Source organism: Gekko japonicus, unplaced genomic scaffold, assembly GCF_001447785.1.
Source record: "Gekko japonicus isolate JY-2015 unplaced genomic scaffold, Gekko_japonicus_V1.1 scaffold221, whole genome shotgun sequence".
Classification (NCBI taxonomy): domain Eukaryota; kingdom Metazoa; phylum Chordata; class Lepidosauria; order Squamata; family Gekkonidae; genus Gekko; species Gekko japonicus.
This window is the reverse complement of record NW_015170281.1, coordinates 646,820-674,347: the sequence shown is the minus strand read 5'-3', so window position 1 is coordinate 674,347 and position 27,528 is coordinate 646,820. Positions and strand designations below refer to the sequence as shown.

At 43.3% G+C, this 27,528-nt stretch overlaps 1 protein-coding gene across 5 annotated transcripts in view; it reads right to left on the bottom strand.

Annotated features, from left to right (window-relative positions):
- The window catches only part of TLE4 (transducin like enhancer of split 4), a 193,655-nt gene that overhangs the window by 117,254 nt on the left and 48,873 nt on the right, over window positions 1-27,528 (bottom strand). For all 5 annotated transcript variants that reach the window (XM_015417784.1, XM_015417785.1, XM_015417786.1 and 2 more), the window contains exon 5: window positions 17,881-17,943. In XM_015417784.1, the coding sequence (XP_015273270.1) occupies window positions 17,881-17,943 (63 nt within the window). The remainder of the gene's footprint in view (window positions 1-17,880; window positions 17,944-27,528) is intronic.

The following is a 27,528-nucleotide window of genomic DNA, read 5'->3' as shown; positions in this document are numbered from 1 at the left end:
TAGTAGAAGTGGATCCTGTATGTTTCATGTGCCATTCAGGGTTTAATTTTTTTTTGGGGGGGCGGTGCTTTCCTGCTTGTTTTGCACAGGGGGAAACACTCTGCTTGCAGTTTCTGAAAGCAGAAGCAACATGGGATACACAGTGCACTTGCAAGAGAAACGAGGTAAATATTTTTCCTGTACCCCCTGAAAAGCAGTCAGGTAGCTGGACAATAGAGGCAAATATTTCCTTTTCCTCCATGAGAATTCTATGATGAAGACAGCTCCAAGACCTTCCCATGTGACAGATTAGTAATGAGCATTACATTTTTTGAGATCTCTTCACACCTTTTATTTAGAAGCAGCAGTAGGAGAACAACATTAGAGCAGGGAGAGAAGCAGGCACCCTCATCCCATTCACTGTCAAAAGCAGTGTTTCCTATGTATTTGTGTGTGTGTATGCCTATGCCTCCCTATTCACCTGCAGGGGAAAGGAGAACATTCTATTTTTACAACAGCAGAAAGCACAGAGGTAAAGGAAACTAAATCCTGCCCATCTCCACCTCACCTGTCTGCACTCAGTTGCTTGATTTCAGTATTTTTCTCCCAGCCTGGTTCCAGTATCAGCAATCAGCTGGGAGAAAAATGATGAAACTAAGCAAATTCACTGAAGAGAAACGGTGGGCAACAGTTTAGTTCCTCTTATCTACACACTCTATTTTTGTCTAGAAACCAGACATCCCTACTACCTTACCTGAGGATCACAATACAACAAATGTCTCCCCCCTGCTCAGGAATGCTAATCGCTGATAAAAATGGGAACACATTTGTAACTGTGTGAAATTTTAAAGCCAGGAGAATCCCTTGGGTGCCCTTCTCTGAGAATTTCACCTCAATCAGCTAGGACAAAAAAATAGTTACCTCACAGAAACAAATGTATTTTCCACTAAAAACAATGGAAACAAAGATTAAAGAAAAGAACCAAGAATAACAGCTGGGGGGCCCCCAAAATGAACTAACACTATTTTGGTAATCTACCATCTTTAAACACTGGCAATCATTCACAACACTGAAAGGCTGTTCATATAGTAAGATCAGAATTAGGGGTGTGCAAAAAACTGTATTTTTGGGGTTCAGGTATACTGAACCCCCAAAATATTGGTATTTCCCGAATCACAACACCGGTATGGTATCTGAATTTGGAAAATATTCAGGAAACCTGATTCCCCCCCCCGCTCCATTATATCCTATGGGGACCATTATAGTCAATGGTTCCCATAGGGTATAATGAGAATCAATCAGGGGGTACCTGGGGCTCGGGGGGCAGTTTTTGGGGTAAAGGCACCAAATTTGCAGCATAGCTGCTGGTGCTTCTCCTCAAAAAAGTCCCCCCAAATTTAAAACAGGTTGGACCAGGGGATCCAATTTTATGGGCCCCCAAAGAAGGTGAAGGAAATGGAGGGGAAAAGGCATTTAAAGGGCTCACAGTCCCCTTAAACACATTCTCCAAGCAGCGAGTTCACACGGATGGCATTTAAAGGAACTGTGAGCCCTTTAAACGTCTTCGGAGTTCACTTGCTTCAGATTTGCGCAGCTTGGAGAAGGCATTTAAAGGGACTGTGATCCCTTTAAACACCTTTAATTCTAATTATCTGGCAATCCTAAAAATCCCAACTATTTTTGGGATTTTCAGGGGCCAGCCATTTTGGATAGCCAAAAAATAAGCCAGATCTATATTTGGCTGAAAGAATATTCAGAAAATACTAATAAGGTATTTTTTGATATTTTTTCGGCTCGGATTTAGCCGAACACACACCCCTATTCAGAAGCCAGTATATCGTGCTGATTAAATTGCCCTTAAAACAGTTCATATAACAGTGAGACACCACAACTCCAATCTTAGCAAGAAATCTCTGGTGACTTTGGCAATGATCTCTTGTATCAAACCGTGTTAATACACACCATTGATTTCTTGCAAAGTTAACAAGCAATAAGATGAACTAACCTGGCACTATTATGAAGCACTAACTTTGTCATCAGTGCATTCAGCCAATGTATTGTGTTCATTTTTCCCCATAGGCACAATAAGGAAGTCACTGATGACATTTCCCAGACTCTTTTTTAAAAACATTATATTTTAAGCAAAATATAACACAGCAACAGGATATGTACACCACAGTATGATTTCTAAAAAACTGAAACAGACAGAAAGAAGTGCTCACCAAATTAAGAAGCACAGCTCACCTTTTATTCTGACAAAACACACCATGGTCCAGAATGCATCATGCACATAGGACTTAAGGAATGTAGAAGAGTTGGCTACAACTCCTTCCCTTTCCCCAGAAATGGGAGGGATTAGTAATGGAAAGCCTGAAGATTATTTTCTCTTGCAAACGACCAGGATCTAATTCATACCTGGGGTCAAGAAGGTAGGAATGCCAACTTGTAGAATTCTTGTCATCATTTTTGAATAATACAGTTTACACATAACTGATTTAATCCCGTTAGTTTTACCAGAAAATAAAAAGGTTAACTTACATGTACAGAAGAAAGAATGCTTTAAAAAGTGAAGAGTTTGTTTAATCAATTAAAGCAAAGAAGAAATGTAGATCAGATGGGTCCATAGAGAAGGAGAGCTCCAATATTTACAGTGCCACTTCCCTTCTCATCAACAAATCCTTATTCTCCTGTCTACCAACATTCTACTATAACATTCTACTATGATGACATTTGTAAAAGAGCCAGATAGTCAATGTACATTTTAGGATTGTTCTTCTGGTGTTTTAGTTTAGATGTGTACCCTGCATGAACTTAGGATGGAGCAGAGTTCCCAACGCAATCTTGTCTCCCAGTGCATTAGGTAATACCGCAAGTAGTATCATAGAGAGCCAGTTTGGTGTAATGGTTAAGAGCAGTGGACTTTAATCTGGAGAAACAGGTTTGATTCCCCACTCCTCCACATGCAGTCAGCTGGGTGACTTTGGGTCAGTCACAGTTCTCTCAGAGCCATTCTCTTAGAGCTCTCTCGGCGCCACCTACCTTACAGGGTGTCTGTTGCGGGGAGAAGGGAAGGAGATTATAAACTGTTCTGAAATTCTGAGTGAAGGGCAGAGTATAAATCCAGCTCTTCTTCTTCTTTTTCTTCTTCTTCTTCTATGGTAATGAACACTATGGGTTCGTTGCTATCAGTTTTTCCATTGGTGAAACAGTGAGAAGCAAACCTGTCTGAGACTAAACCAGGGATCACACAACATGCAGACAAAACCTATATAGGGTAGTAATAATGTTGAGGAGAATCAGATAAGAACAAAAAAGCTGGTAGGATCTAACTCCATGGATTTATATCCCCATAAATCTCACACTGGGGAAAAAAACTTATGGACAAATAGTAGATCAATGGAAGATCTGACAGCTACCATATCTGGAGGGCAGAAGGAATCTTCCCTTCAATTAAATTGCCTAGTGACTAACAGAGCAATCCTACAAATACTTTCCTGTGAGTAAGCCCTACTGAATAAACCCAGGTAGGATTCTGAGTAGACCTGCTTAGGATTACTAAAGGAGCATCCTAAGCAAATTTACTTGGAAGTAAGCAAGACCCATTTTATTCAGTGGTGCTTATGCCCAGGAAAGTGTTCTTAAGACTGCAGCCTAGGTCACCTTCCTCAGAAGAGTTTTGCACAGCTCACTTACAGATCATTTACTTAAGTCAACCTTTCATGCAGTAAGGACCTCTCTAAGGTAGCACACTATGGTCAAGAGACTGTCAGTTGATCCTATCTGGGAAGAGTAGATTACTGATCTCTGTGCGTGCACGTGTGTATGTGTAAGATGGTAAAATTCCTGCTTAACACTGTTCTGCTCCACCTGAAAAAGCCCTTCTCCCATTTGAATGCACCAATCTGCCCCTCTGCAGCAGGGCTCCCGACAACCATTCCTTCTGGGCTATAGTGGACTAGAAGTAATGCCCATTGTGGGAAGAAATACAACGAAATCTAGAAGGAAGCTCCAGATGAGTGTCCCAACTGTGGCTGGTGGGGCGGCAGAGGGAAGCGGAAAATGGAGAGAGGCAAACCATGTTTCTTTCCTTCTGCTTAGCTATAAGGCAGGGCTGTCTCAAGTCATTTTGCTGCCCCAAGTGGGTAGAATGGGAGGACGGCCTCATGGTAACAGATATGGTTCTCTCCACCTCTGACTTATTTTTTGAGGGGGGGGGTGTTATGCAGTGGCAGCTAAGGTAGAAAAGCACCTCCTCCTGTGCCATGTTTTCTGGGTTCCAAGAGTCTGGAAAGTGGTACCATAGCCAATTACACGGTTGCCAACTCTGGGTTGGGAAATACCTATAGATTTGAGGGGTAGAGCCTGGAGAGGGCAGGATTTGGGGTGGGGAGGGACCTCAGCAGGGTATAATGCCATAGAATCCACTGCCCAGAGTAGCCATTGTCTACAGGAGAACTGATCTTGGTCATCTGGACATCAGTTTTAATAGCTGGAGATCTCCAGGTGCCGCCTGGAGGTTGGCTTATGTTAATTTGGGGCTATGCAGTCACAGCTAAGGTAGAAAAGCACCTCCTCCAGTGCCATGTTTTCTGGGTTCCAAGGGTCTGGAAAGTGGTTCCATAGCCGATTAATGGTAGCCAACTCTGGGTTGGAACATACCTGTAGATTTGAGGGGTAGAGCCTGGGGAGGGCAGGGTTTGGGGTGGGGAGGTACCTCAGCAGGGTATAATGCCATAGAATCTACTGCCCAAAGCAGCCATTGTCTCCAAGAGAACTGATCTGGGTCATCGGACATCAGTTTTAATAGCTGAAGCCCTGACTGCTACGTCACACTGGCTGTCATACAGGTGCCATCTCAGCAGGATATAAGGACACAGAGTCCACCATTTTCTCCAGGGGAACTGATCTCTGCCATCTGGAAAGCAGTTGTAATTCTGAGTGAACTTTAGCCCTCACCTGGAGATTTGCAACCATGGTTTCCCCCAACAGACACTAAGGGGAAATTTATTTTACCTCAGAACCTCAACAGCAAACTGTTTAGAATGTTAGAGGGAACAACCTCTGTGTTCCGAGGCAAAGGCTAATCAGGCCACATATGCAAATGACCTCGGTGTTCTGACTGGCTGTGGGGGGGGGAGGAACAGCAAACTGTTTAGAATGTTGGAGGCAGGACTCAGGCAAAACAGCCAGTGGATAGGGAGACCCTCTGAATGACAGATCAGAGAGTGAACTGATTTTGGAGCATGTTGGAATGTTCAGGGGAGTCCATGACCAAAATAGAATTATATATACCGGAGGATAGTATTATTCCTCTAGGTCAGATTACAACAGTAGTACTCCATGTATTCCCTCCCCTCCCCGTATTAGAGCATTCTGGGTTCTTTAAACACTTATGTTCAAAATTATTTCATCCTCATCAACATTTCTTTCAAAACTATTTTTAAGACTTAGATCTTTGTATGCATCTCCCTGAATGTTAAAATCCTATACACTAGGGGAGAAAATAAGCCCACAGAGTATGACACTACAGTACATGTACTACTAGTAACATTAAAACCTGGATTTCATTCATCTTACAGAAATGCCCTTAACTTGCTGCCTCTCAAGATTTTGACCAAGTTTTGTGATCAGCTGCACATTCAAAACAGATTCCCTTTGCACCTCTCTCCACCCACAAAAAAAGTGAAGTATAAACTAAAAAAAATGTTTATACAAGCTTCTCCAACCACACACACAGTGTCTGGGAAATTTTACTTAAAAAAATTAAAAGTCAGTACAAATTGTGAGCTTTCCCTGAACTTTTATCTATTTTTTTCCTCCATCCTCAGTTTATGGCGCTTCTGTACTCCAGAATATGCACACATACAATGCTTAGCATTTTTTTTAATGCCAGTGTACAAGAAACGAAATCAGTATGAATCTAGGATATATATTTTTTAAATAGCAAAGAGTCTTCTCTCGGGTCCTGCAGAATAAGACACAGAATAATTTGCATCTGAATTCCGGTTGAAGCGTAAGATCTCCAAAAAGCTCAGCTGTTCCTTTTACTTTGGAACTGTCCTAAAGTAATGCCACATTAAAAAAAAAAAATCTCCTGTTCCTGTCACTTGGTTACAGATTCCCTCTTACAACCCTGTTTATTAAATGGTAAGTTTTTACACTTTCTTCAGTATCTCAGAGTCAACACAGATGAGATGCTGGAAGATTCATTAATGGATCTGTCTGCACATTTTTACTACTAAACAACATATACAGAAGACGTGAAAGTTCTCCTTTCTTTGTGTCATTTTCCTGATCTCTGATGCTCCTGAAAAGCTATTTGCGCTCTTGGGAAAAACTCTACCTCTGCCTCCGTCAACATCTGTATTTTCCCAAATAGCTAAGCCAACTAAATAAGATCTGGGCTGAGCTCTGGTCCCTTCCACTTCTGCAAATACTTTAAAGCCTGACTGTTCTTAACCCCTGTGGAAGTGGAACCCATACCAGTCCGGTATGATATTATAGCTTATTACCTGTTTGGAGGGTGTACTGGGTGGGTCTCTTGGGTGGAGTAACTTATTTTAAATTGTATCTGGTATTATGCACTTCATTTTGTAAGCTGCTTTTGAATCCAATGAGATAAAAGATGGCACTGCAGCGTGAGTTATGAGAGAATTGCTCTGCTGCAGAAACTGTATTGTTGTTTGCTTTAATTTTATTTTCTACACTTAGAAGGTCCACTGTATTTGCTGCAACTGCCCTGTCACATCATCTAAGGAAACAAGTGAGTGCACCCAGCACAGGAGCTTGGAGCTGGTGAAGCCGGCTGTGGACTTGGCAGTGGCTGAGGCAGCCGGGAACTGCTCAGCCCACAGTGCTTAGCGTGAGAAATCTTGGGCAGCCTACTGTGCATCGGTGCAATGGGGGCTCTTGACTATTTGGAAGCTGAGAACTGCAGGTGCCTGTTGAACACCAAGGGTTGGCTGCTGTTCTGTTGACCGGCCTCTGTGGATTTGGACTGCTGTGACCTGCTGGGGCCATCTCCTGGGTCTCCTTGCTGCTGGTGTAGACAAGCAAAGGTGTAGAGGTTCCAAGGCTTGGTCGCTGAAGATCACAACTTCTGCTGCTGACGGGCTGGAGCTGATGCCTAAACTGACTCTCCCTGGTGGAACTGGCCTGGACTGGTCTGTCTAGCCCTGCAGGAACCTGTGGGGCAGTCTTGCTTGGTTTTGGGGGCTTGTGACACTGGGGCGGCCTCTTCTGTTGCTGACTGTACTCAGCTTGGGCTTTGTGCTGTCTTGTCCCACGGATCATTAAACCAATGTGTTTAAACAGACTAGCCTGTACCTGTTCCTGGGATCCAAGAGAAGAGAAGTGGCTTGTGAACTGGTCTCTGTGAGTGACTTCAGATCCGAATGGAGCCACAATATCTGGCCCAGAATTTCCCAGAGCAGACAGTGCCGGCATTTGGGGGGGGCGGTTCTCCTAAACAAGAACTTGGAGACCAAGGAATCCAGGGGCCTGAACCACTCGCTGAGACTGTAAGCAGGCTCAGGGCAACAACTGCTCACCTGTTGAATAGGGATAAAGACATAAAACAGCGAGACCCAACCCAAACCCTCAGCCACAGTTAAAGAAGTTTTGTCCATTATTTAGAAGGTGCGTCAACTTTTCCTGTATGTTGGGGGTGGTGGGAAGGGTTGGAGTGGTGAGATGGTGAGCCAACTTAGGTAGCTAAGTTTTGGGTTGTATAGAATGAATGTACTGCCAGGAAAGATTGGACTTGGTTTAGGTAGACCTAGCAAGGGAGGCCATAAGAATGTTGGGAATTCTGGTGAATGGGGGACATGGGAGATATGACGGTGGGGCAAGGCACTACAGAGAAAGGAGACGGGGATACGGTTATCTTGAGGGATGTTGGTAATGGGGCTAGGAAAGATGACCCTTCTCCAACACTGATGTTGTGTAATGTCAGGCCTATCAATAATAAGACATGGATTTTCCTCACAGGCCAGACCTAGTGTCATCCATGGAAGCACTGGGAATCGCCCAGTTTTATCAGCTCCCACACATCAAGCAAGCCACATGCTGGATCTTATTTTGGGGGTGGGGATAAATGTGGGGCTGATGGCCATAGAGGCAGTGCCACCCCAGACCACTTTGTCCTGAAGGCCCAGCTGAGCACTCCAACCCAGCTCTGTTTAGGCGGTGAGCTCATTTATGCTCACCCATGGAGACTAATGGATTCTACTGGTTTCCAGAATGCTTTGTGGGATCTGATGCCCCCTAGTGATTCATTGGATAAGCTGGTGGACTGGCATAGCCATCTCTTCAAAGCCATTGATGAAATTGCTCCCCAGCACCCTCTTTGCCCCCACACCAAACAAGCCCTGTGGTATACCCCAGAGCTCCAGAGGATGAAATGTGAACTAAGATGGTTAGAGCAAGGGTGGCAGTGTACTCGTGACAAAGCTGAAAGAACATTTTTACAATGCTTATAAAAGCCTATGAGATGGCCACTAAGAAGGAATTCTATGCAGCCTCCATTGCATCCACTAGTTCTTCTCCAGCCCAATTATTTAGAAAAATTAGGTCACTAACCTCCCTGCCACAAGGGAAACAAAATGATAAGAAACTGGCTATTGGCTGTGAGGCATTTCTGAGCTTTTTTGTGGATAAAGGTTTTTCACTCCACTAGAACTTCCCTGTCATGGTCAAAACAGTACATGAACTGTAAAGCCCATTGGCTGTCTTCTGGTACACTATTGGACCAATTCAGCCGACTCTCCCAGCAAGAAGTCAACAAGACCCTGGCAACTGTGAGGCCCACCACTTGCCTCCTGGACCTGTGCCCATTTTGGCTTGTTAAAGCCTGTGTGGCCCGGATTCACCCCCCCCCAAGTTATTATCAATCTGTCCCTACAGTCAGGGATGTTCCAAGGGTGCCTTAAGGAGGTGGTGCGTCCATTCTTGAAAAAAACATTTTAGACCTTACAGTCCTAGCCAACTACCACCCGGCATCAAATCTTCCATTCCTGGGTAAGGTAGTTGAGAGAGCAGTAGCTGAGCAGCTCCAGATGTTTTTGGGTGACACCTCCATCCTGGATCCATTTCAGTTCGGCTTCTGTCCAGACCACAGAACGGATCTATGAAGACATCGTGACTGAGGCGGGTCGGCACTGCTGGTCTTACTTAATCTAACAGCAGTGTTCAACACAGTTGACTATGATCTTCTGACCCTCCACCTTGTCAACATGGGGATATGGGGAACTGCCTTGCAGTGGCTATCCTCCTTTCTCCGTGGTCGGGGACAGAGGGTAGAGCTTTGGGAGAGGGTCTTGCCATGTTACCCGCTGGCATGTGGCATCCCACAAGCAGCAATCCTCTCCCCGATGTTATTTAATGTGCCCCCCTTGCCTAGTTAATCCGGGGGGTTGATCTGGGCTGTCACCAGTATGCTGATGACACCCAACTATATCTCCTGATGGATGGACTCTGCCCCAGACATTTTAGCTAGGGCTTTGGAGGCTGTGGCTGATTGGATACAACAGAGTTGGCAGAAACGTAAACCAACTAAGATAGAGGTCCTGTTCCTTGGTCGTGGGGGGATGGGTTCAGGTATCCAACTCCCAGCCCTTGGTGGGGAGCCATTAATGCTTGTGCCAATGGTGAAGAGTTTGGGAGGCCTCCATATTTATAGAAGCCCAGGTCACCACTGTTGCCAGGTTAGCCTTTTACCATCTTTGGCTGGTCAGGCTACTACTTTTCCTCCCATGACCTAGCAACAGTGATCCATGCAATGGCCACTTCCAGGCTTTACTACTGCAACTCCCTCTATGTGGACCTACCCTTAAACTTGAATGGGAAGCTTCTACTGGTACAAAATGTAGTAGCATGCCTGCTGACTGGAATGCCTGTGCGGATGCACATTCAGCCATTGCTGTACCAGCTGCTTTGGTTCTTGGTTGAGTACCAAGTGAGGTTTAAGGTTAAGGCCCATGCAGCCAGGACCAACATACCTGCAGGACAACCTCTCCCCATATGTTCCCCAGAGACTGCTACACTCCTTAGATCAATACTAGCTAATAGTCCCCGGCCCAAAAGATGTCTGTCTCACCTCAACCAGGGCTAAAAAGGATCTGGCCTCAGCCTGGTGAAACACGCTCCTGATTGAGATCAGGGCCCTGTTGCAGTTCTGCAGGGCCTATAAGACTGAGCTGTTCCATTAGGCCTTTGGTTGAGGCAGCAGACATCAAATAATATCAGCTTCCCCTGTCTAAAACTCGCTCTGATGCCATTTAGATCCATTGGAGCAACATATCTATTCCATCAAAGGATCTACCACCCCTTCCTGGCATAAATTAATTGGTTATAAGAATGGATGCTAACTACTGAACTGCTAATAGGTTTTTAAACGGAGCTATTTATGCTTTTAAATTGGTTAATGTTATTTTAATGTTGTAAGTTTTAACTTATTGATGTATGAAATGCTGTAACCCGGCCTGAGCCTGCTTGCAGGGCAGGGGAAAAATCCCTAAATATATATAGGACCTCTCTCTAGACCATGTAATTGGTACATGCTAAAGAGTTCTGGAAAAGTACAGCAGGTTTCAGAACATCCCAGCTTGCTTTCTTTTTTAAAGTTTTTGCTTGTTTGCTTTTACATTTCAACCCTTATAGCAATGCTCACAGAAATCGTGGAAACACGAAGAGGGCAAAAATAGACTTCCAGTGGTAGAGAGCAAGGCTTCAATGCTTTGACTTACTCTTCACCCATCCCCATCGATAGTAAAACAGAATAGATTGTGTACAGCAGAAAAAAAATTATGCTTAATTTGCAGGATTTATATAGTTCACACGATTGTTTATGCGTGTGTGTGCGTGTGTACACTTTGGATTAGCTAGGCACAGACTTTTAATTGGGGGTAGGAGGTGGATTATGCTCAGCACAAGTCAAAGGAAAGCAAGGAAATGACTGTGCTGAAGAAGCAAACTCATAAATGACACATCGGATTTCAACCAACACCTCTTCCCTAATTATCACAAAGTTGGCACTCCCTTTACCCTTAATGTGAGTGATCCCTTTTTGCTGGTCCTTTTCTTTTGACTTCCAGCTTACCATGAGCCCGTTCGCGGGGAGGGCGGGATAGAAATATAGTAATAAATAAATAAAAAACATCAGACACCACCCTATTATTGCATTGTTCCTCTCCATGGGTGTCAGAGCTTTAACTGTAATCTACAATTCAATGATGTTAATGTCATGTACTAAAAAGAATGTGACTCTGGATACTGGCAACTCAGGTTCAAATCCCCACTCCACAGCTGTGGACAAATCACTTTCTAACACTAAATGACAAGAATTGATGAACATCGGAGGAATTAATAATGTAAAGACAATAATCAAAGTGCCACATAAGCCAGGTCAGATTTTGTGTTTCTCAGCTGTGTTCCACCCTAAACAGCAAGACCATGGCTGTGATTTCAGAACACTCTTATGAAGAGAAATGGATTTGACTAATGTGTCAACTAAGGATTTGACACAATTCAGCTGTATTGTCTAACAATAAGCATGATTATGGGAAGGCATTGCTTAAATGAAAGTGTGTGGTTACTGGCATTCAAAAACTTGCTTCCTGTGGCCAACCAGATGGTGAGGTGGTGAGAAGAGAACACAGAATTGACGGGAACTAGGAGACTTTAATTTCAGCTTCTTGTATGCAGGGCCTACGCACAGTGTGGGGGAACAGGGTATACTTTATTGGAACCTACAGAGATTTAGCCAAAGCTGCAAAGTTGTCTTTCATTACTCAGGAGAATGTATGGGTTAAGACTGGGAAGAGGAGATCATGTTACAAGTGTGTAAAATGCAGGCAGGTGGGTTGTCCCTGCCTATATACACTGCTTGCACAGGCTGCAAAAGGAACAGGGTGAACAGGAAAATATGGCACATTCCTACAGTCACTGCCTTCTCATCCTTCCTAGTATTTGATTTAAAATCTATCGGGAACATCTTCCAAAAGCCTCTTTTTTTGAATCACATTATATCCTAGTCACACTGGCATGACTGTCAGGGAACACACGCAACATCACTCTGAGAAAGTTTGCTTTCAAAAGATGCATTCAAGGAATCAAACCACAGCTGACAAAACAGGCAGTACAGTACCTGTTTTGTATTGCTGATAAATTATATATGTCATTTTGATAGGAGACCCCATTAAAAACAATGGAACCTATTTCGGGCATTTGCATTGTAAGAAAAACTTTAAGTTGTAAATTGGGGTATTATATGCGAAAAGATGGAGCAGAAACAATCTGGGTAGGATTTCGCAGTGAAACACCTAAAGCAGCAGTTGCAGAAAAGGTAAATAAGCCAGGGTGCCTGAAAACAGATGTGTAGCATTTCTACCCAACAACAGGACTAGGACTATGTCCTAAGCCACAATCAAGGACTGTGACTTAAGCATTTACCCTTACAAATGTTTCCAAGTCATGGTTTCCCACAAGGAACCCTGGAAAGTGTTAATAATTCTCTCAGCAGGTTCTGTCAGGACAACTTCGGTGGAAGCCATTATCATTAAAACCGGGTCAGGTTCTTAACAATGGTGCACACAGTATTCCTTGGCCTCCTGTTTTTTTTACATCTTATCATTTACCAAGCCATAGTGGAGGATTCAGATGTGCTAACTGAGATTGAATCCAGACAAGTGAGAAGAAATTGTGACTGGCAAGCAACATGACTTGCAACCACACCCCCTTCAATAATAGGAACAGACTCACTCTTATCCCTCAAGTTGCCATTAGGGATGTGCACCACGAAGCCCCCCACATTATTTTTCTGATATCAGTATCAGTTATTCAGGTTGCAAATACTGGTTTGGTATTCAGATCTATCTACCCCACCTCCAGATTCAGGTATTATTCAACTCCATTATTACCTATGGGGAATCATTCTGGGAGGAAAGGGTGGTTTTTTTGAACAAATGGCGCCAAATTTGCAACAGAGATTATGGTGCCTGGCCACTAAATAGACAAGTTTTGAATGGGTTCCTGAACAAGGTACCCCCAGCCGTCCTCCACTGTGGAAATTCCATGCTTTCTCCAGGGTAAAAAAAATAGGCACAACAACAAGCAATCACTGGCTAAAAACCTCCCAATGCAAACAGGAACAAAAGGCCCAACAGAACCAATGTAAAACCACAGGGCAGTGTGGCAAGCATAACACAATCAATATCAAAGTAGAGAATCCAAGCCAGACCTATTTAACAAGGAGAGACATACTAAAATGAATGGCTGGATTGCCTACGGGGAGCAATGGGAGATGCTGGAATGCCCAATGGATAAAATGGGGAGGAATGCCATTTGCCTTGCATGGGCTCCTCTGAAATATGTTGCAGCACACGAAAGTTGCAATGAAAATGCAGAATGGATTTACAGTGAGGGTCTCTGAGCCCAGATCAACTGCCCTGGGACTGAAATGACAGCCCCAGAGTAGAATGACAGCCACTGGAAGTAGCATAATGTTCTGGAATTGGAATAACAGCCCCCAAAGTGGAATCATCTGGATTCTGGGACTAGAATCAGTGTTCTTGGAATGACTGTCCTTGGAACTAGACAAACTGCTCTGGGTTTGGAATGTCAGTCCCCAGAGTGGAATGATGGCTACTAGGAATAGATTCAGTGCTGTGGGACTGGAATGGCAGGCCTCAGAGTGGCATGAAAACCCCTGGAACCAGATAAGAATGCTCTGGGACTGGAATGCCCAGAGCAGTTTATCTGGTCCCAGGGAATGTCATTCTACACTGGGGGCGGCATTCCAGTTCTGGAACACTTCTGCTTCGCCCAAGGACCATCTTTCCACTTTAGGGGCTGTTATTACAGTTGCAGAACAAGTCTGCTATTCCCAGGAACCGTCATTCTAGTTTAGGGGTGTCATTCAAGTCCCAAAACGCTTTTGTTGCTCCCAGGGGCCATAAATCCACTCTGGGGCTATCATTTCAGTCCCTGGGCAAGCCATCTGGGCTCAGAGACACTCACTGTAAATATATTCCACATTTTCATTGCAACTTTGGTGTGCTGTAATGAAGACCATGTGAGTCAATTTGCACTCCTGGTTCCCATTATATTGACTGGGCATTCCATCATCTTCCATTGTTGCCAATGGGCAGTCCTGTCATTCATTATGTCATCCAACATAAACCAACTTGAGCAAGGAACACAATGTTTTAAGACCAACAGAACCAATTTCAAAGTACAGAATCCAAGCCAAACCAACCTGGCAAGCCGTTAAAAAGCTCTGTCAAGAAGACACTGACACAGACACACAGTAAATTTAAATAAAAACAGCCCTGGAAACCATAAAATACTGGCCACTGTTATTCCCACATACTCCCAAACATTTTGGAATTTTGGGGGGACCCATTTACTAATATCCTGGAAAATCCCATATACCAATCAGATACCTAAATATATCAGGAAAGTACTTATAAGGTATTTCCCCCCCAGATATTTATTCAGATGGGGAATATCAGACCACACACCCCAAGCTGCCACCCTTGGTGTGCTTCTGATCCACAACTACACCCGGAAACCTAGGTTGCAAAATTGGTCAAGGTGCCTTCCAACAACTTCCTCTGCCAAGAAAAATAACCCTGATTAAGTCCAGTCTACAGTGGAGGGAATCATTACTCTTCGTCATTTACCATTTTAAGTGGGTCAAACTGATCCAAATCCATTTTATGTAAAAGGTTTTCTCTTCCTACTCCACCTTCTCAGAAAACTTATAGCCCGATGGCTAAGAATGAAACTGCCACTGACTTTGAAAGTGGCACTCTTAATCCATTAGACTACTTAAATTTAGTTTTCTCCTTAGTGTGCAAGATGTTGAAGGTGGTATATTTTGAACAGATGTGCTTGGAGCTGTGGTCTGAGCCTCCTTAAAAAACCCAGCCTGCAAGGCTAAACTTCTTGATGCTTCTTCACATGGAGGATGCTGTACATCCTGATGTCATCTTGGACATGGCTTAAAACAAACCGATTATTCATGCAACTCATATAAACTTTAAAGCCTTGTATGGGTTTGTATATAATACCAATATAAATGGAGGTCCCATTTCATTATCTTCTGCATTTTTATAAATTTTCTGCCTACTCCTCAATTTAAGCTGTTGATTACAAACTATAAAGGACTATGGCATAGGCCCAACATATTTTAAGGTAACACTTCTTCCTTCTTCCATTTCAAACTCTAACATCAACCTAAGACTCATTTTTAATGATATTATTATTTATAGAAAAATGAATAAGATGTACATATGTACGTACTCAGGGGGAAATGCAATATATGGTTTTATTTTACAACAGAATTTAAAAAGCAAGATTTTTTTTCTATAATTAGCTAATCGATCAAGACAGTGAAGAATTTAGCCTCCTTTAAGTTGGGTGCTATCATCCATTCTAGTAGGTTGAACCTGGCCTAGAAGTGTTATCCACAACCCACAGATCATGATGGCAATACTCCCAACATCAATGGCTCAGGATTTCCCTTCCTAAATAGGTTTAACCTAATCAAGCCACTGTGAATTCAGCATTAGCAGGATTTTTCCCCCTACTAAGTCCACCCCAGTCAGCTTCAAAGCACTTTATTTGATTTGGGAGAGGTCTCAGATCAGTCTTTCTCACTTAGGAGCTGGGATTTAAGATGCAAAAATAATTTTGCATTCAAAAAAGAATAACGAAATCAAAACACTAATACAATGTATTAAACTGAATACAGTCACAGATTAGCGGCATTGGGAACCGGGGTCTCTGCAATCCTTTCTGGCAAGCCACTGAGACTGCAGAGTGACTCAGTTTCATGGGGTATAGGAAGCTCAAAGCCCCATCAACATTGCCCACTAGCTCCTCTAAGTAGGAAGTAGCTACAAAGCTGCAGTAAAGACTGAGATTTCCTGCCTGGTCAACAGTACTAAGCCCATTCTTAATGAAACCATCTATAAATCAGGTTTACACAGCAATGTGACAAAAAAGTGATGTGTTCAGAGACTGCCCCCCTCCCCCAGATATGCAGAATGCCCTCTCAGTATCAGTTAACATAATACATTATATTCCGGTCTGTTGGAGGGCTACTTTATCTTTGGAATAGGGTGGCCTAAAACCCCAAGCACATAAATAAGAGAATATATTGATGCTTAGCAGTTACACCCGATTAAAATCCACAACAAAATGTCTCAAGTGCACTTACCTATGATAGGGATACATGACATTGCCATGCAGTGTATACACTACATGCTCCCTGCCAATGCTATAAACGAAAGTTCTCTAGAACCTTAGGACTACTGGAAAGCATTCAGAGCTAGGGATGGGCATGAACCACATTTTTGCAGGTCATTTCGGTTTGTGACCGAGCCGTGAACGAAACTGAACCAGTTCCTAGTGGCTCATGACCCTTGCTTTCTGCTCCCCACCGCTTTAATCCCCTAATTTCTGCTTTTCACAAACCACCAGGAACTGCCTTAAAATTTGTGGAAGTTCATGGTGGCTCTTCAGTTTGCAAACCTCAGTTCATGAACCATGAACTGGCCAAAAGTCCTCACGAACTTACGTTCATGAGCCAGTTTGTGCCCATCGCTATTCAGAGCAAAATAACCCTGCAATGTGAGAAACAACATATGAAGGGGCTCCTTTGCTCAAGACCTTTGGTCACAGGAGTGTAACAAAGAAAAGAAAAGGGATGAAGGGGTTCCTTATTCCAAATACCTTTTCCAATTTTATCTTCCCTTTCATGCCCACATGTACACACATTAACCCACGATATCTTTCATGGCCTAAAAAGTTCTATTTTATGCCCTCCAAAGTCAATGGCATCAAATTACCAAAGGTATAGCATTTAATTTATTTTCACCTGACTTCAAGAGCTACAGTTAATAGGAATGCACTGAGGATTCATCATTTCAGTGAAATCATATGCCTCTGGAAACTAGCTTACCAACTTATACTTCGGATACTTTCTCCTAAAAATGCAGATGCTGTCTTTAAAAAGCCTTCGTTAATAATCAGAGTAAAGTGAGGAGGAGGAGGAGAGGGAGTGGAATGAACCTGCATTAGCCTGTTTACTGTCTAGAGCATCAGCAGTTGATGGCTCTTCATATTTTCTGCAGAGCTTAACAGCAGTTGTCAAGAATGCTGCACAAATCATGCCTTTCTAGCAATTTTTCAATATATCCTATTAGATGCCAGCTTGACAGAGTCATATTTCCAAGTACCAATGCATTGACATGACAAGCAAACATTTTTATATAACTAACAGCCCAATCCTAATGCTTACTGCAGCAAGACACAATAGCGTGGGATGCGGGCATACGGCTGCTGTGGCAGCACAACACAACAAAACCATTGTTAGAGACATCACCACCCCAACAGGATTGCAACTAGCTAAGACTCTGAAAAAGGATTAGACAAACTTATGGCGAAGAGGTCTATTAATGGCTGTTTGCAATGGCAGCTGACAGAAACCTCTGCTTGGAGGCGCTGTAGAGACAAAAACAAGAACTGGCAATCACTACCTTGTCCTGCTTGTCAGCTTCCAGAGATACCTGGCTACTGCTGGAAAAACAAAGCGGAACTAAATGAACTTTAGTCTGATCCAGCAAGGCTTTCATTATTCCTGTTTGCCTTTATTCTGGTGTCGAAGGAAGAAGACTGGTAAAAATATTTAAGATCGCTATTTGAAACTGTCTTATGCATGTGTATCATATTACAAGTCAAGATTAAGATACTGGGGAGATGACAGTGGAAGGAGAGTGAAGAAGAGTGAAACAGAAGTGCTAAAAGCATTACAGTCAAAAGGCTACCTTGGTTCACCTCAAGTAAGAACAGCTATCCTGCAGTTTGAGATCACTGTACACAAACAACCTCCCTTACCTCCTGGGATAAGAAGGGTATGACCTGGGCACATATAGCATTCAGCCTCTTGACAATTTCTGCCTGTGGATGAGAAAGGAAACATAAGTTAGTGAAATGATGCAATTATACCAATGTGACCTTATAGAAGACAGATAACACACTTAAATGGCAGTTTTCACAGAAAACCAAGCTTTTAGTTGGCATCAGATTCTGGGCTGTAGCTGCTACAGCAGTATCCACTCTCATGTTTCACATGTAACATGAAATTCTGCTTACTACACAAAGACAGCAGCATTGGGGTTGGGTCAACATTCATAGCTCCCAGATCAAGACAGGGTCCATAACACACCGGGTAAATGGCAATTCCAGCTTTTCTCTGCTCATCTCCACAGGCCCAAAAGGAATCATACTAGTAAAGGGTGCCAGCTATGGTGACTTCAGCTGCCCCACATAGCTGTCTTAATACCAGAGTACAGGAATGAGTTAAGCCATACCAGCTCTGTGATTATTCCATAAACTGGTGCTTCAAGTCCAGAGTAGTATAATTTTCTAACTCCAACACCCCTTTCCTTTAGCATACTAAAATATGTCTAGAACAGGTTGATTTGTGTGATGAATATGGAGGACCCTGCCTGAAAATATAATCTTGGTCATAGGTGACCTTTGGATTTCTTGGAATGTGGAATCTTCCCACTGCAGGCATTCTGCTAAAATGAAATAAAATGTAAGGCAAGACAGCGACAGACCCAGCTGAGCAATTAGGCAGTGAATAATGGTAAACAATAATCACTCGCCACTTACAGAGTTCCTTGCAATAGTGAGTGCTCAAGCTTCAGTGCAGTACAGAGAATTTAATTTCCCCCCGGTCAATTAAGTTCTCTTGAAAGGTTTTAGGACCCTTTCACAAGGAAAGAACAAACCATGGCACTTAAAAAAAAACTCATGTTGGAACTTGGGACACATTTCTCCCTTCCAGAACAAGATCGTTTTCAAATAAAGGGGTCAGAAAAGCTACTAACCACATATAAGATCAATATCAATATATTTCTACAGTCCTTAGACCAGTCATACAAAAAGAAGTAAACCTTTACAATATTCCAAGATTTTAAGATACATCAGTGACACATTAAAAGCAAATTAAAATTTAATCTAATATCAAACAACTATATTTAACTAGCTACCTTAGAGTTTCCATGATCTGGGTATCACCATACAGAAACTGGCTACTTGGTGGGTAATTTGGGGGGTTTTATCAGATAGAAGAAACTCAAGTCTAGCTTTTTCGGAAAGACCCGGAATTTGTTCAGTCAGCGGAGTGATTTTATTACGCGCCATCTAAAAGCATGTGCTCTGTAGTCTCAACCTCCCTTAATGGGCAGGCACAAAGCCTTTCTAAGAAAGGAGTATTCTTGTATTTTCCTTCAAGTACAGCAGAAGGGAGGGCAGAGCACCTCGCCAGAGTGAAGGCTCTTCTAAACCCTTTTACTTCAAGAGATGTTAAATAGTTTGCTGGATCCACAGTATTTTTGATAAATGCCCTCATCTTAATGTTTTGTATGCTGGAAAGATCAGTTTGGCGTTCTATATCCTCAATTCTCTGCTTAACTAATATTTTTGCTTGGTCTGTTCCAAAAGATAAGAGCACCTGGGAGGAAAAACCTAGTTTCAGCAGATAGCTCTGAACAGACTTAGACCAATTTGATTGGAAATTGTTGCAGAGTATCAAAGGGAGAAAACCTTGTGGATTGCGATACCCCTTTAGCCAGGTATGTATTGATAGAATACGGACCCAGGCTTCAACTTTTAAACAACCCGTCTCCAGTCTTACCCTGGCATTTGACACACATCTAGGGACCTGTAAGATAGTTCTTAGGAACTTAGACTGAACTCTTTCTAGAGGTGCAAAATCGGAACTGGGCCCCCCCATAAATGAGCCATATAACAGTTGGGCTAGCGTCTTGCCTTTATATAATTTAAGGGTTGCGGGAACATATAACCCCCCTTGAGAGTAATGGAATTTTGCAATACTATTTGCAGATCTTTCTCCTTGGTCCGCAGCATACTTACTATGTTGAAGCCTAGAACCCGTGGCCTGCAGGACTTCCCCAAGATATTTAAAGTTATTAACTTGCTCAATGCGATGGCCATTAATCGACCAGGACCAAATTTTCGGTCTACGCCCAAAAGCAACTATCTTGGTTTTCTGGTAGTTGATTGTAAGAGACTCTGTTCCACAGTATGAGGAGAGCTTCCCAAGAGCCCTTCTCAATCCTACAGGGGTTCTGGAGAGTAGCACTGTGTCATCAGCATATAATAACACTGGTACTGTCCTATTGGCAAGTCTAGGGGGATGGAGTTCTGCAATGTTAAGCCAGCTAGATAGATTGTTTATGTAAAAAATAAACAGTGTCGGTGCTAACAAGCAGCCTTGCCCAACACTTCTGAAGGTCTGAATGGGTTCAGTAAGATGTCCTTGTCTGCTGCATCTGACTCTTAGATAAGTTTGTTCATATAATGCTCGTATAAGATATAGGAGTCTTCTATCAATAGATGAATCTGATAATTTGTCCCAAAGTCGCATTCTGGATACAGAATCAAATGCAGATTTGAAATCAACAAAGGCTGCACAAAGTGAAGTTATTCCCTTAGATGAGTATTTCTCAACATGTAAGATCAAATATTGAAATAGGGAGACTTTTTGAAATCTCATAAAAATGAGATTTGAATACTATAGTGTTATGTTAAAAATAGTAGTTGGCTAGCTACTATTCAATCTGAAATGGACAATCTTTTAATGCACCATTAAAAAGAAATATGACATCTCATCAAAGACAATATTTTCATGTATGAACTGGCCACAGCTCTAATTAAAAACCAATGCCTGATATCATACTTTCCCCTTATCTCCCAGTTTCCTGGTATACATAAATTCCTCAAGCTAGAGCTGATTTGTGGACTCAATCCTGAGTTACATGAGCTGAACAGCCTTCAAATATGCATTGTTTATGTAATAAAGCAAAGTACTTTGAAGTGTAAAGGCATTGGGGGGGAGAGACGGGGATATTGTGAATGACAACACACCTTGCAATAGTGTTGTCATTCACATCTCCACATTTTCAGTGTTTCATTATGGAAAAAATGAGCATACAAACAGAACCACAGCAACAGAGGAGAGGTTGTGGTGGACAGTACCCAGAGCATTTTGGCTATGATGGGGGCCATTTTTGTGATGATCAAGTGAACCCAAACTGCACTTCACTAACTAGGGTAGTCACATATATGCGCCAAGAGCTACTTTTGACTCCAGTAGCTGATACTGATGAATGGAGATTTGACTCTCAAAAGCTTACACCCCAAAAATCTTGTTGGTCTCTAAGGTGCTTCTGGACGCCAGTGTAGCTCTTCTACTGCAGACTAACACAGCTATTCTCTGAATATATGCTCCAAGGACCTGACACCCCGATTGCATGTTCATCCTTCCTGGTGGTTGTGCTGGGAAGGAACAATAGGTGATGCTGATAAATAACTAGTGGTCCATCATGGGGACTTTGCCAGCAATTTATTCCTTTGGTATACAAAGCTCTGCAATGACAGAAGCCTTTTCTAAGAGACCCCAACAGTGGAGGATCCCACAGAACTCTTAGAAACAGTAAGTAGGACAAGAATATCTACCCCCCAAAAAAGATCACCTTATGACCAGGGCAATTTGCATAAGAGATCTCTAACTTTCTAGTTTATCAAGATCACCCTTTCGATGGAGCCCTTAAAAATAATGGCTGGAATGAAGTGGCTTCTGTTAGCCTTTGCCTATGGGAATACCCAGTGTAAAGTGAGGTAGACATACCTATCTATGACAAGAGCAAAACGATCAGGGTAGCCTGAAGGGAACAACATTAATGAGGCTAAAAGCATACAGCAATTAAGTTATTGAAATGACCATTATAGAGTAGGTAGCGTGGATGAATGCAGGCAGTTTTCTGTTGATAATCTACAACTCTAGCCTTGGCCCAATGCATAGTTGACTACTAGGCCTAACTAATGTCAATAATGCTGAAGTTCCAGACACAACAGTTTCAAAATGATCTTGGTATTAGGGCCATTTTCAGAGAAGTACTGTGAGACCCTGCTTGATGTGCCTACGAGTACTGACTCATTGCCCCAAGCCAGCCTTTCACACAGGATTAAACTTTTGCACATCATTATACAAACACACACACAACTACGTTTGCAGTGATAGGCAATGGTCACACACAGCCAGCTGGCCATGGGTAGAGAGCCAAAATGGACAGAAATTTCAAGCAGCTAACATTATCCATGGGGTCATGTGAATCAGCAGCCCTTCATGAACTGTAAATAAGTTTAGACTGGAACAAGTCCTTCAGACTTCTACTTCAGCAGTAATAAAACTAGATTCATAAACTTGGTTCACATATCAGTCATGCCAGCTTTTGGGGGCTGTGTTTATATCCCTACTTCTCCATATGTTTCACTTCCTCAAACCACTCTCAGTCCAGTATGACCTTAAAGATGAAGTAAATTTGTGGCCAGGGCTGGTGCCAAGTTACATAGAACATAAGAACAGAAGAGACGCCATTGTTGGATCAGGCGAATGGCCCATTCAGTCCAACACTCTGTGTCACACAGTGGCCAAAAATACCAGATGCCATCAGGAGGTCCACCAGTGGGGCCAGGACATTAGAAGCCCTCCCACTGTTGACCCCCCCCAAGCACCAAGAAGACAGAGCATCACTTGCCCCAGAGCCCCTATCTATACCTTGTGGCTAATAGCCACTGATGGAACTCTGCTCCATATGCTTATCTAATTCCCTTTTGAAGCCGTCGGGTTAGAACAGATAAAAGGAAGTACTTCTTCACCCAAAGAGTGATTAACACATGGAATTCACTGCCACAGGAAGAGGTGGCGGCTACAAGCATGCGAAAGGGAGAAAAGTACCTCTTTCTTTACCTGCTCTTTCCCATGCATAATCTTATAAACCTCGATCATGTCACCCCTTAGTCGTCTTTTCTCCAAGCTAAAGAGCCCTAAGCGCTTTAACCTTTCCTCATAGGGAAAGTGTTCCAACCCTTTTATCATTCGAGTTGCCCTTTTCTGCACTTTTTCCAAAGCTATAATATCCTTTTTAAGGTGTGGTGACCAGAATTGCACACAGTATTCCAAATGAGGTCTCACCATTGATTTATATAGGGGCATTATTATATTGGCTGATCTGTTTTCAATACCCTTCCTAATAATCCCCAGCATAGCATTTGCCTTCTTTATTGCAGTCACACACTGTCTCGACATTTTCAGTGAGTTATCTACTACAACTCCAAGATCTCTCTCTTGCTCAGTCTCTGCCAGTTCAGACCCCATCAATGTGTATTTATATTTAGGATTTTTGGCTCCAATGTGCATTACCTTGCACTTGGCCACATTGAACCCCATTTGCCATGTTGACGCCCACTTGCCCATCCTTGACAGATCCCTTTGGAGTGCCTCACAATCCTCACTGGTTTTCACCACCCTGAACAACTTCGTATAATCCGCCAATTTTTTTGCACACTAAGGCGAGGCTATCTTCTAGCGCCTGCCCCCCCCCCGTGCGCCCACCAATTTTCAAACATACCTTTCCTTGACAGTAGTCCCTATTGACCTCAGTAGTACATACTTCTGTACATATATTGGACAAGGCTGTTAAGAACCAGTATTAAGAACAGTAATACCTGGTACGCCTCCTTCTTCAGGGCAATCGTCAGGATCTGGCTCGTACATACTTTAAGCCCCACAGACCATGAGCTTCCAAACTCTGAGGCTTGTCCTCTTCCTTTCTGCTCCTAACCCCCAACATAGTGTTCGGTCCCAACTCACACCCAAAGACTATGAAGGTCTTACCCTGAAGACCAAAACTACAGCTGACTTTCATTGGCCCCTTAATTCTCCCCTGTCTTTGCCTTTCTTTTGCTCAGGCCATTCCTCTTCCCCTATCCATCTCTTTGTTTTTACACTGTCTAAGGATCATTTAGAGAAGAAGACTAGGGATGCGAAATGTCCAGGGGTTGGGTTGTACTGGCAGTCCACCAATGCTCCCTCAAAGCTGTGGAGTCTTGTGAGCAAACATTCTACTTTGTGAGCTACCGGCATGAAAGTTGTGAGTGAGAGATTTGGCTACTGCATAAATTAGTTTGCTCTGGAGCCATTCTTTCTGAGAGAAGACAAAAATGTGTGAACTGGAGGCTAAAAAACTGAGCTAGCTCACAGTTACTCAGCTTAGAGGGAACACTGCAGTCCATTTGCCTCAATTTGTTCTTGGGGAGACAGTAAGGGAACAGCAGGCACAATGCTGGTTGGTTTTGGCCAAGAACCTAAATTTCAGGGCTTCAACAACAGTTAGAAGCCTCCCTATCAATCCACAATGGATCAACTTAACCCTTTCCTTGGCTTGAAATCATAGCAAGTGCTCTTCTATAGCTATTCTTAGCTAAGAAAAGGGTTAAAATGGCGGAACCTAGATTCCTACTGTGGATTTCTTCTGAAAGCATCAGTGAGGCTTTTTGGTTTGCTATGCTTAGAGGCAGTAATGGAGAAGTAAACCCCACTGAGTTCAGAGAGACTTCTCTCACTTTTTTCCTGGTTTGCACATCCCTCTTCTCTTTCTTTTCTTCTAATATTGTATTTCTTTAAATGTTCTTTAGACCTGTGTGGGAGCAGATGGAGAGTTTGTTCAGAGGCTCATGGTGATTTTTAGCAGCCTTTTTTGCCTCAGGGTTCTCAATCACTTGTAGCTTCCTTGCTACAAGGATCTCATCCCACTGAACTTTCCAGTCTTCCTTCCTTCCATCACATTCATCTGGGAAGATTGTTCCTCAGCTAAGTTACTTAGAGAGTAAGCCTACACAGGTCTACTCAAGAATATTCTGTGGGGCTTAGTTCCACGAAAGTGTACTTAGGACTGCACTGTTAACCACTCACAAAGCTAAACACTTCCCTCCATCCCTCCTTCCACTGCCTCTCCTTTCTTCCTAAATGCGTCTCTGGACTTGAAGCAACCCATTCGGATCGTGTTCTGCGGAGAGGGGCCGAGGAGCTCTCCCAGGTTCAGGATAGGATTGGGGGGTGCTCTTTTTCACGCCCTGCTAGATCCCCCCTCCTTTCTCTCTGCTTTAGGTCTTGCACTGTGGCCCCAACCCATAATTTCCCCCCTCCAGACACCTTTGAACTCACCACAAATCCCATCAAGCCATGCAAGCAGCAACCCCTGGGAAACTGAAAGCTGACTCTGTAAGAGGGGCAGGAAATGGCTTTCCCCCATGCCGCTCCCAATTACCTCTCTAGGACAGCAGATTCTCTCTCTGTCTCTTTAACCCTCAGAGACCATTTCACCAGTTCAAGGGACCCAGGACAAAAATGCAAAGAGAGGCTCTGGTGAAACGGCAGGCTTCTCATGTTAATCCAGCATCAAAGTCTGTGAACAGCCTTGCGGATCACTTCATCTGTGGGTTGCCTTGCCAGATGGGCCTGCCTGTGCCTTGGTGGGGCCACTTCCTTCCTTCCCTTGCGGGTGGCCAAGAACAGGGGAGGGTGGGACTGGGGGGGGCACCTCTGCGCTCGGTGGCCTGGGAAGGGGCGGCCCGTAGCCTGAGATGGCGGGCGGCAACTGCATGCGGTGTGTGCAGCACATGCTCGGCGGCAGCTACCGCGACAGAGGAGGAGGAACTGAGGAGCATGCAGGTGCACAGGGTGAGCAGCACATGCACACTCTTTTGGTGAGGCGAAGGAGGGGCCGGGCGGGGTGAGGTCTGGGAGGCCAGTGCGGCACCAGTGCCCCCCATACAGGGGCGCTCTAGGCAACCACCTAAAATTGTCTATGGGTGGTCCGGCTCATTTCTTCAGATCTCTTTTCTACTGCTACAGACAAACACAGCTGCCCATCTTGATCTATACCCAGGGATGGTCAACCTTCTGACACAAACCAAGAGGCAATCTTGCTCGCTTCAGGTTTAGAGACAAATTCCAGAAAAGTAGTTGTGCTAGCTTGTTGTTCTTTAAAGAACGTCAGTAAATTTACTTTTACACTAGTTTACCTAGGCAAGCATCTACTTCATTGGTCGGCAATCAACTGAGGTATCAGGCCTTCGACTGAAAAAAATCATGCCACAACAAATGTCATTGTTTGTAAAGTGCCACAGGATTCTCTGTGGTTGCTTTCTCCAGGATTAGGGGCTCCTGACATGGCGGCAGTTCATCTAAAAACAGGTGACAGTACAAGAATATACTGTAATCATTATTTTCCCTGCAGAACAGTGGGAGTACCAGTACTTCAGAATCTACTCCAAGGTGACAGTAAACTGAAAGGCAGTAAGTAAGCAGGGTGGGTATGGCTTTAACAGTCTGGATTCCCTGCCCAGTTTCAACGAAGGCAGATCCTTCCAGAATGAAATCATTTTTCTCTCTGATTATTTAAACAAGCCTTTCAGAAAGGGGTATACAGGGAAAGACCTATGATTACTGGAGGCCTAGAAATTCAAAGGACAGCAAAAATCAGGAAAACAGATTTTCTCACCCACCCCCCAGTACCTGGGGGAGCTTGGGGGGGGGATCACTCCAAATACTTTTTCCCTTTTGCAATGCATTTTAAGACAAGGGTGTGTTTTTTTACTCAAAACATATAGTATGATTTTTAATTATTATTTAAAATAGTCTACAGCATCAGTTAATGACCTCCAAAACATATGGGGGAATCCTATCCTTCCTCCTGCTCACTTGGCCACTGACTGGCCAGCTCACATGCCAGAAGTGTTGCCACCTCTGTCTACCTGCCTTCCACCCGCTCCTCCTCCTCACAGTGGCATGCCTTTATTTGCCTGGCTCACCCAGAGGTGGCAATAGCAGTTCACGCTCCTCCTACCACACACACCTGCCTGCAGCCCTGGCCCTCCTCCCCACCTGCCCAGCTCCCACTCCTTCTCACCTGCCCACCTGGTTTGCTCCACAACAGCTCTTTCTCTTCCTCACCTGGCTCATGTTGTGGCAGGTGGCTGCTCCTCCCATTTCAAAAATGGCAGACAATATCTCACAACAGTGTTGTAAGATCCCTATGCTATTGTAAAAATATTTTAAAAAAATATTTATTTAGTTTTGTATTTTTCTACAACCCTGGTGGTGCCCCAAGATCTGTAGAGAAATACTCCCTGTCTGTACCTGGCCACATTCTCTGTGTTTTTTTATCCACATGGGGGCCGGACAGATATGTGATAACAAATTTATACTGTAGCCATATACAACACATTTCTAAGAATATGTTTTGTTTAAATGTAAATAATTTTGGCACCAATTAACAGGTTTTAATATGCTAAATGGTAACTTCTTATAGTGTCCAGTGCTTTCAATGTTAAAAAGTTTAACTTTATATGCAAATGTTCTGGTAGTTTTATTATTGTGTTAGTATGAGAGTGTTTGTATCCAAATAATATACTACCTTTCATTGAATAAATTGTTTTCTGTCTCTCAGATGACAAAAATTAAGATACCCATGCTAAGGTAGCATAGGGTACAGCAGCTTGCAACTCTTTCTGAAGTACATTTCCAATTTTTCTTGTAGAAAACCAAGACATGACTGTATTTTAATTCCATAAATATACAAAACAATACAATTGTATATGCTAAAC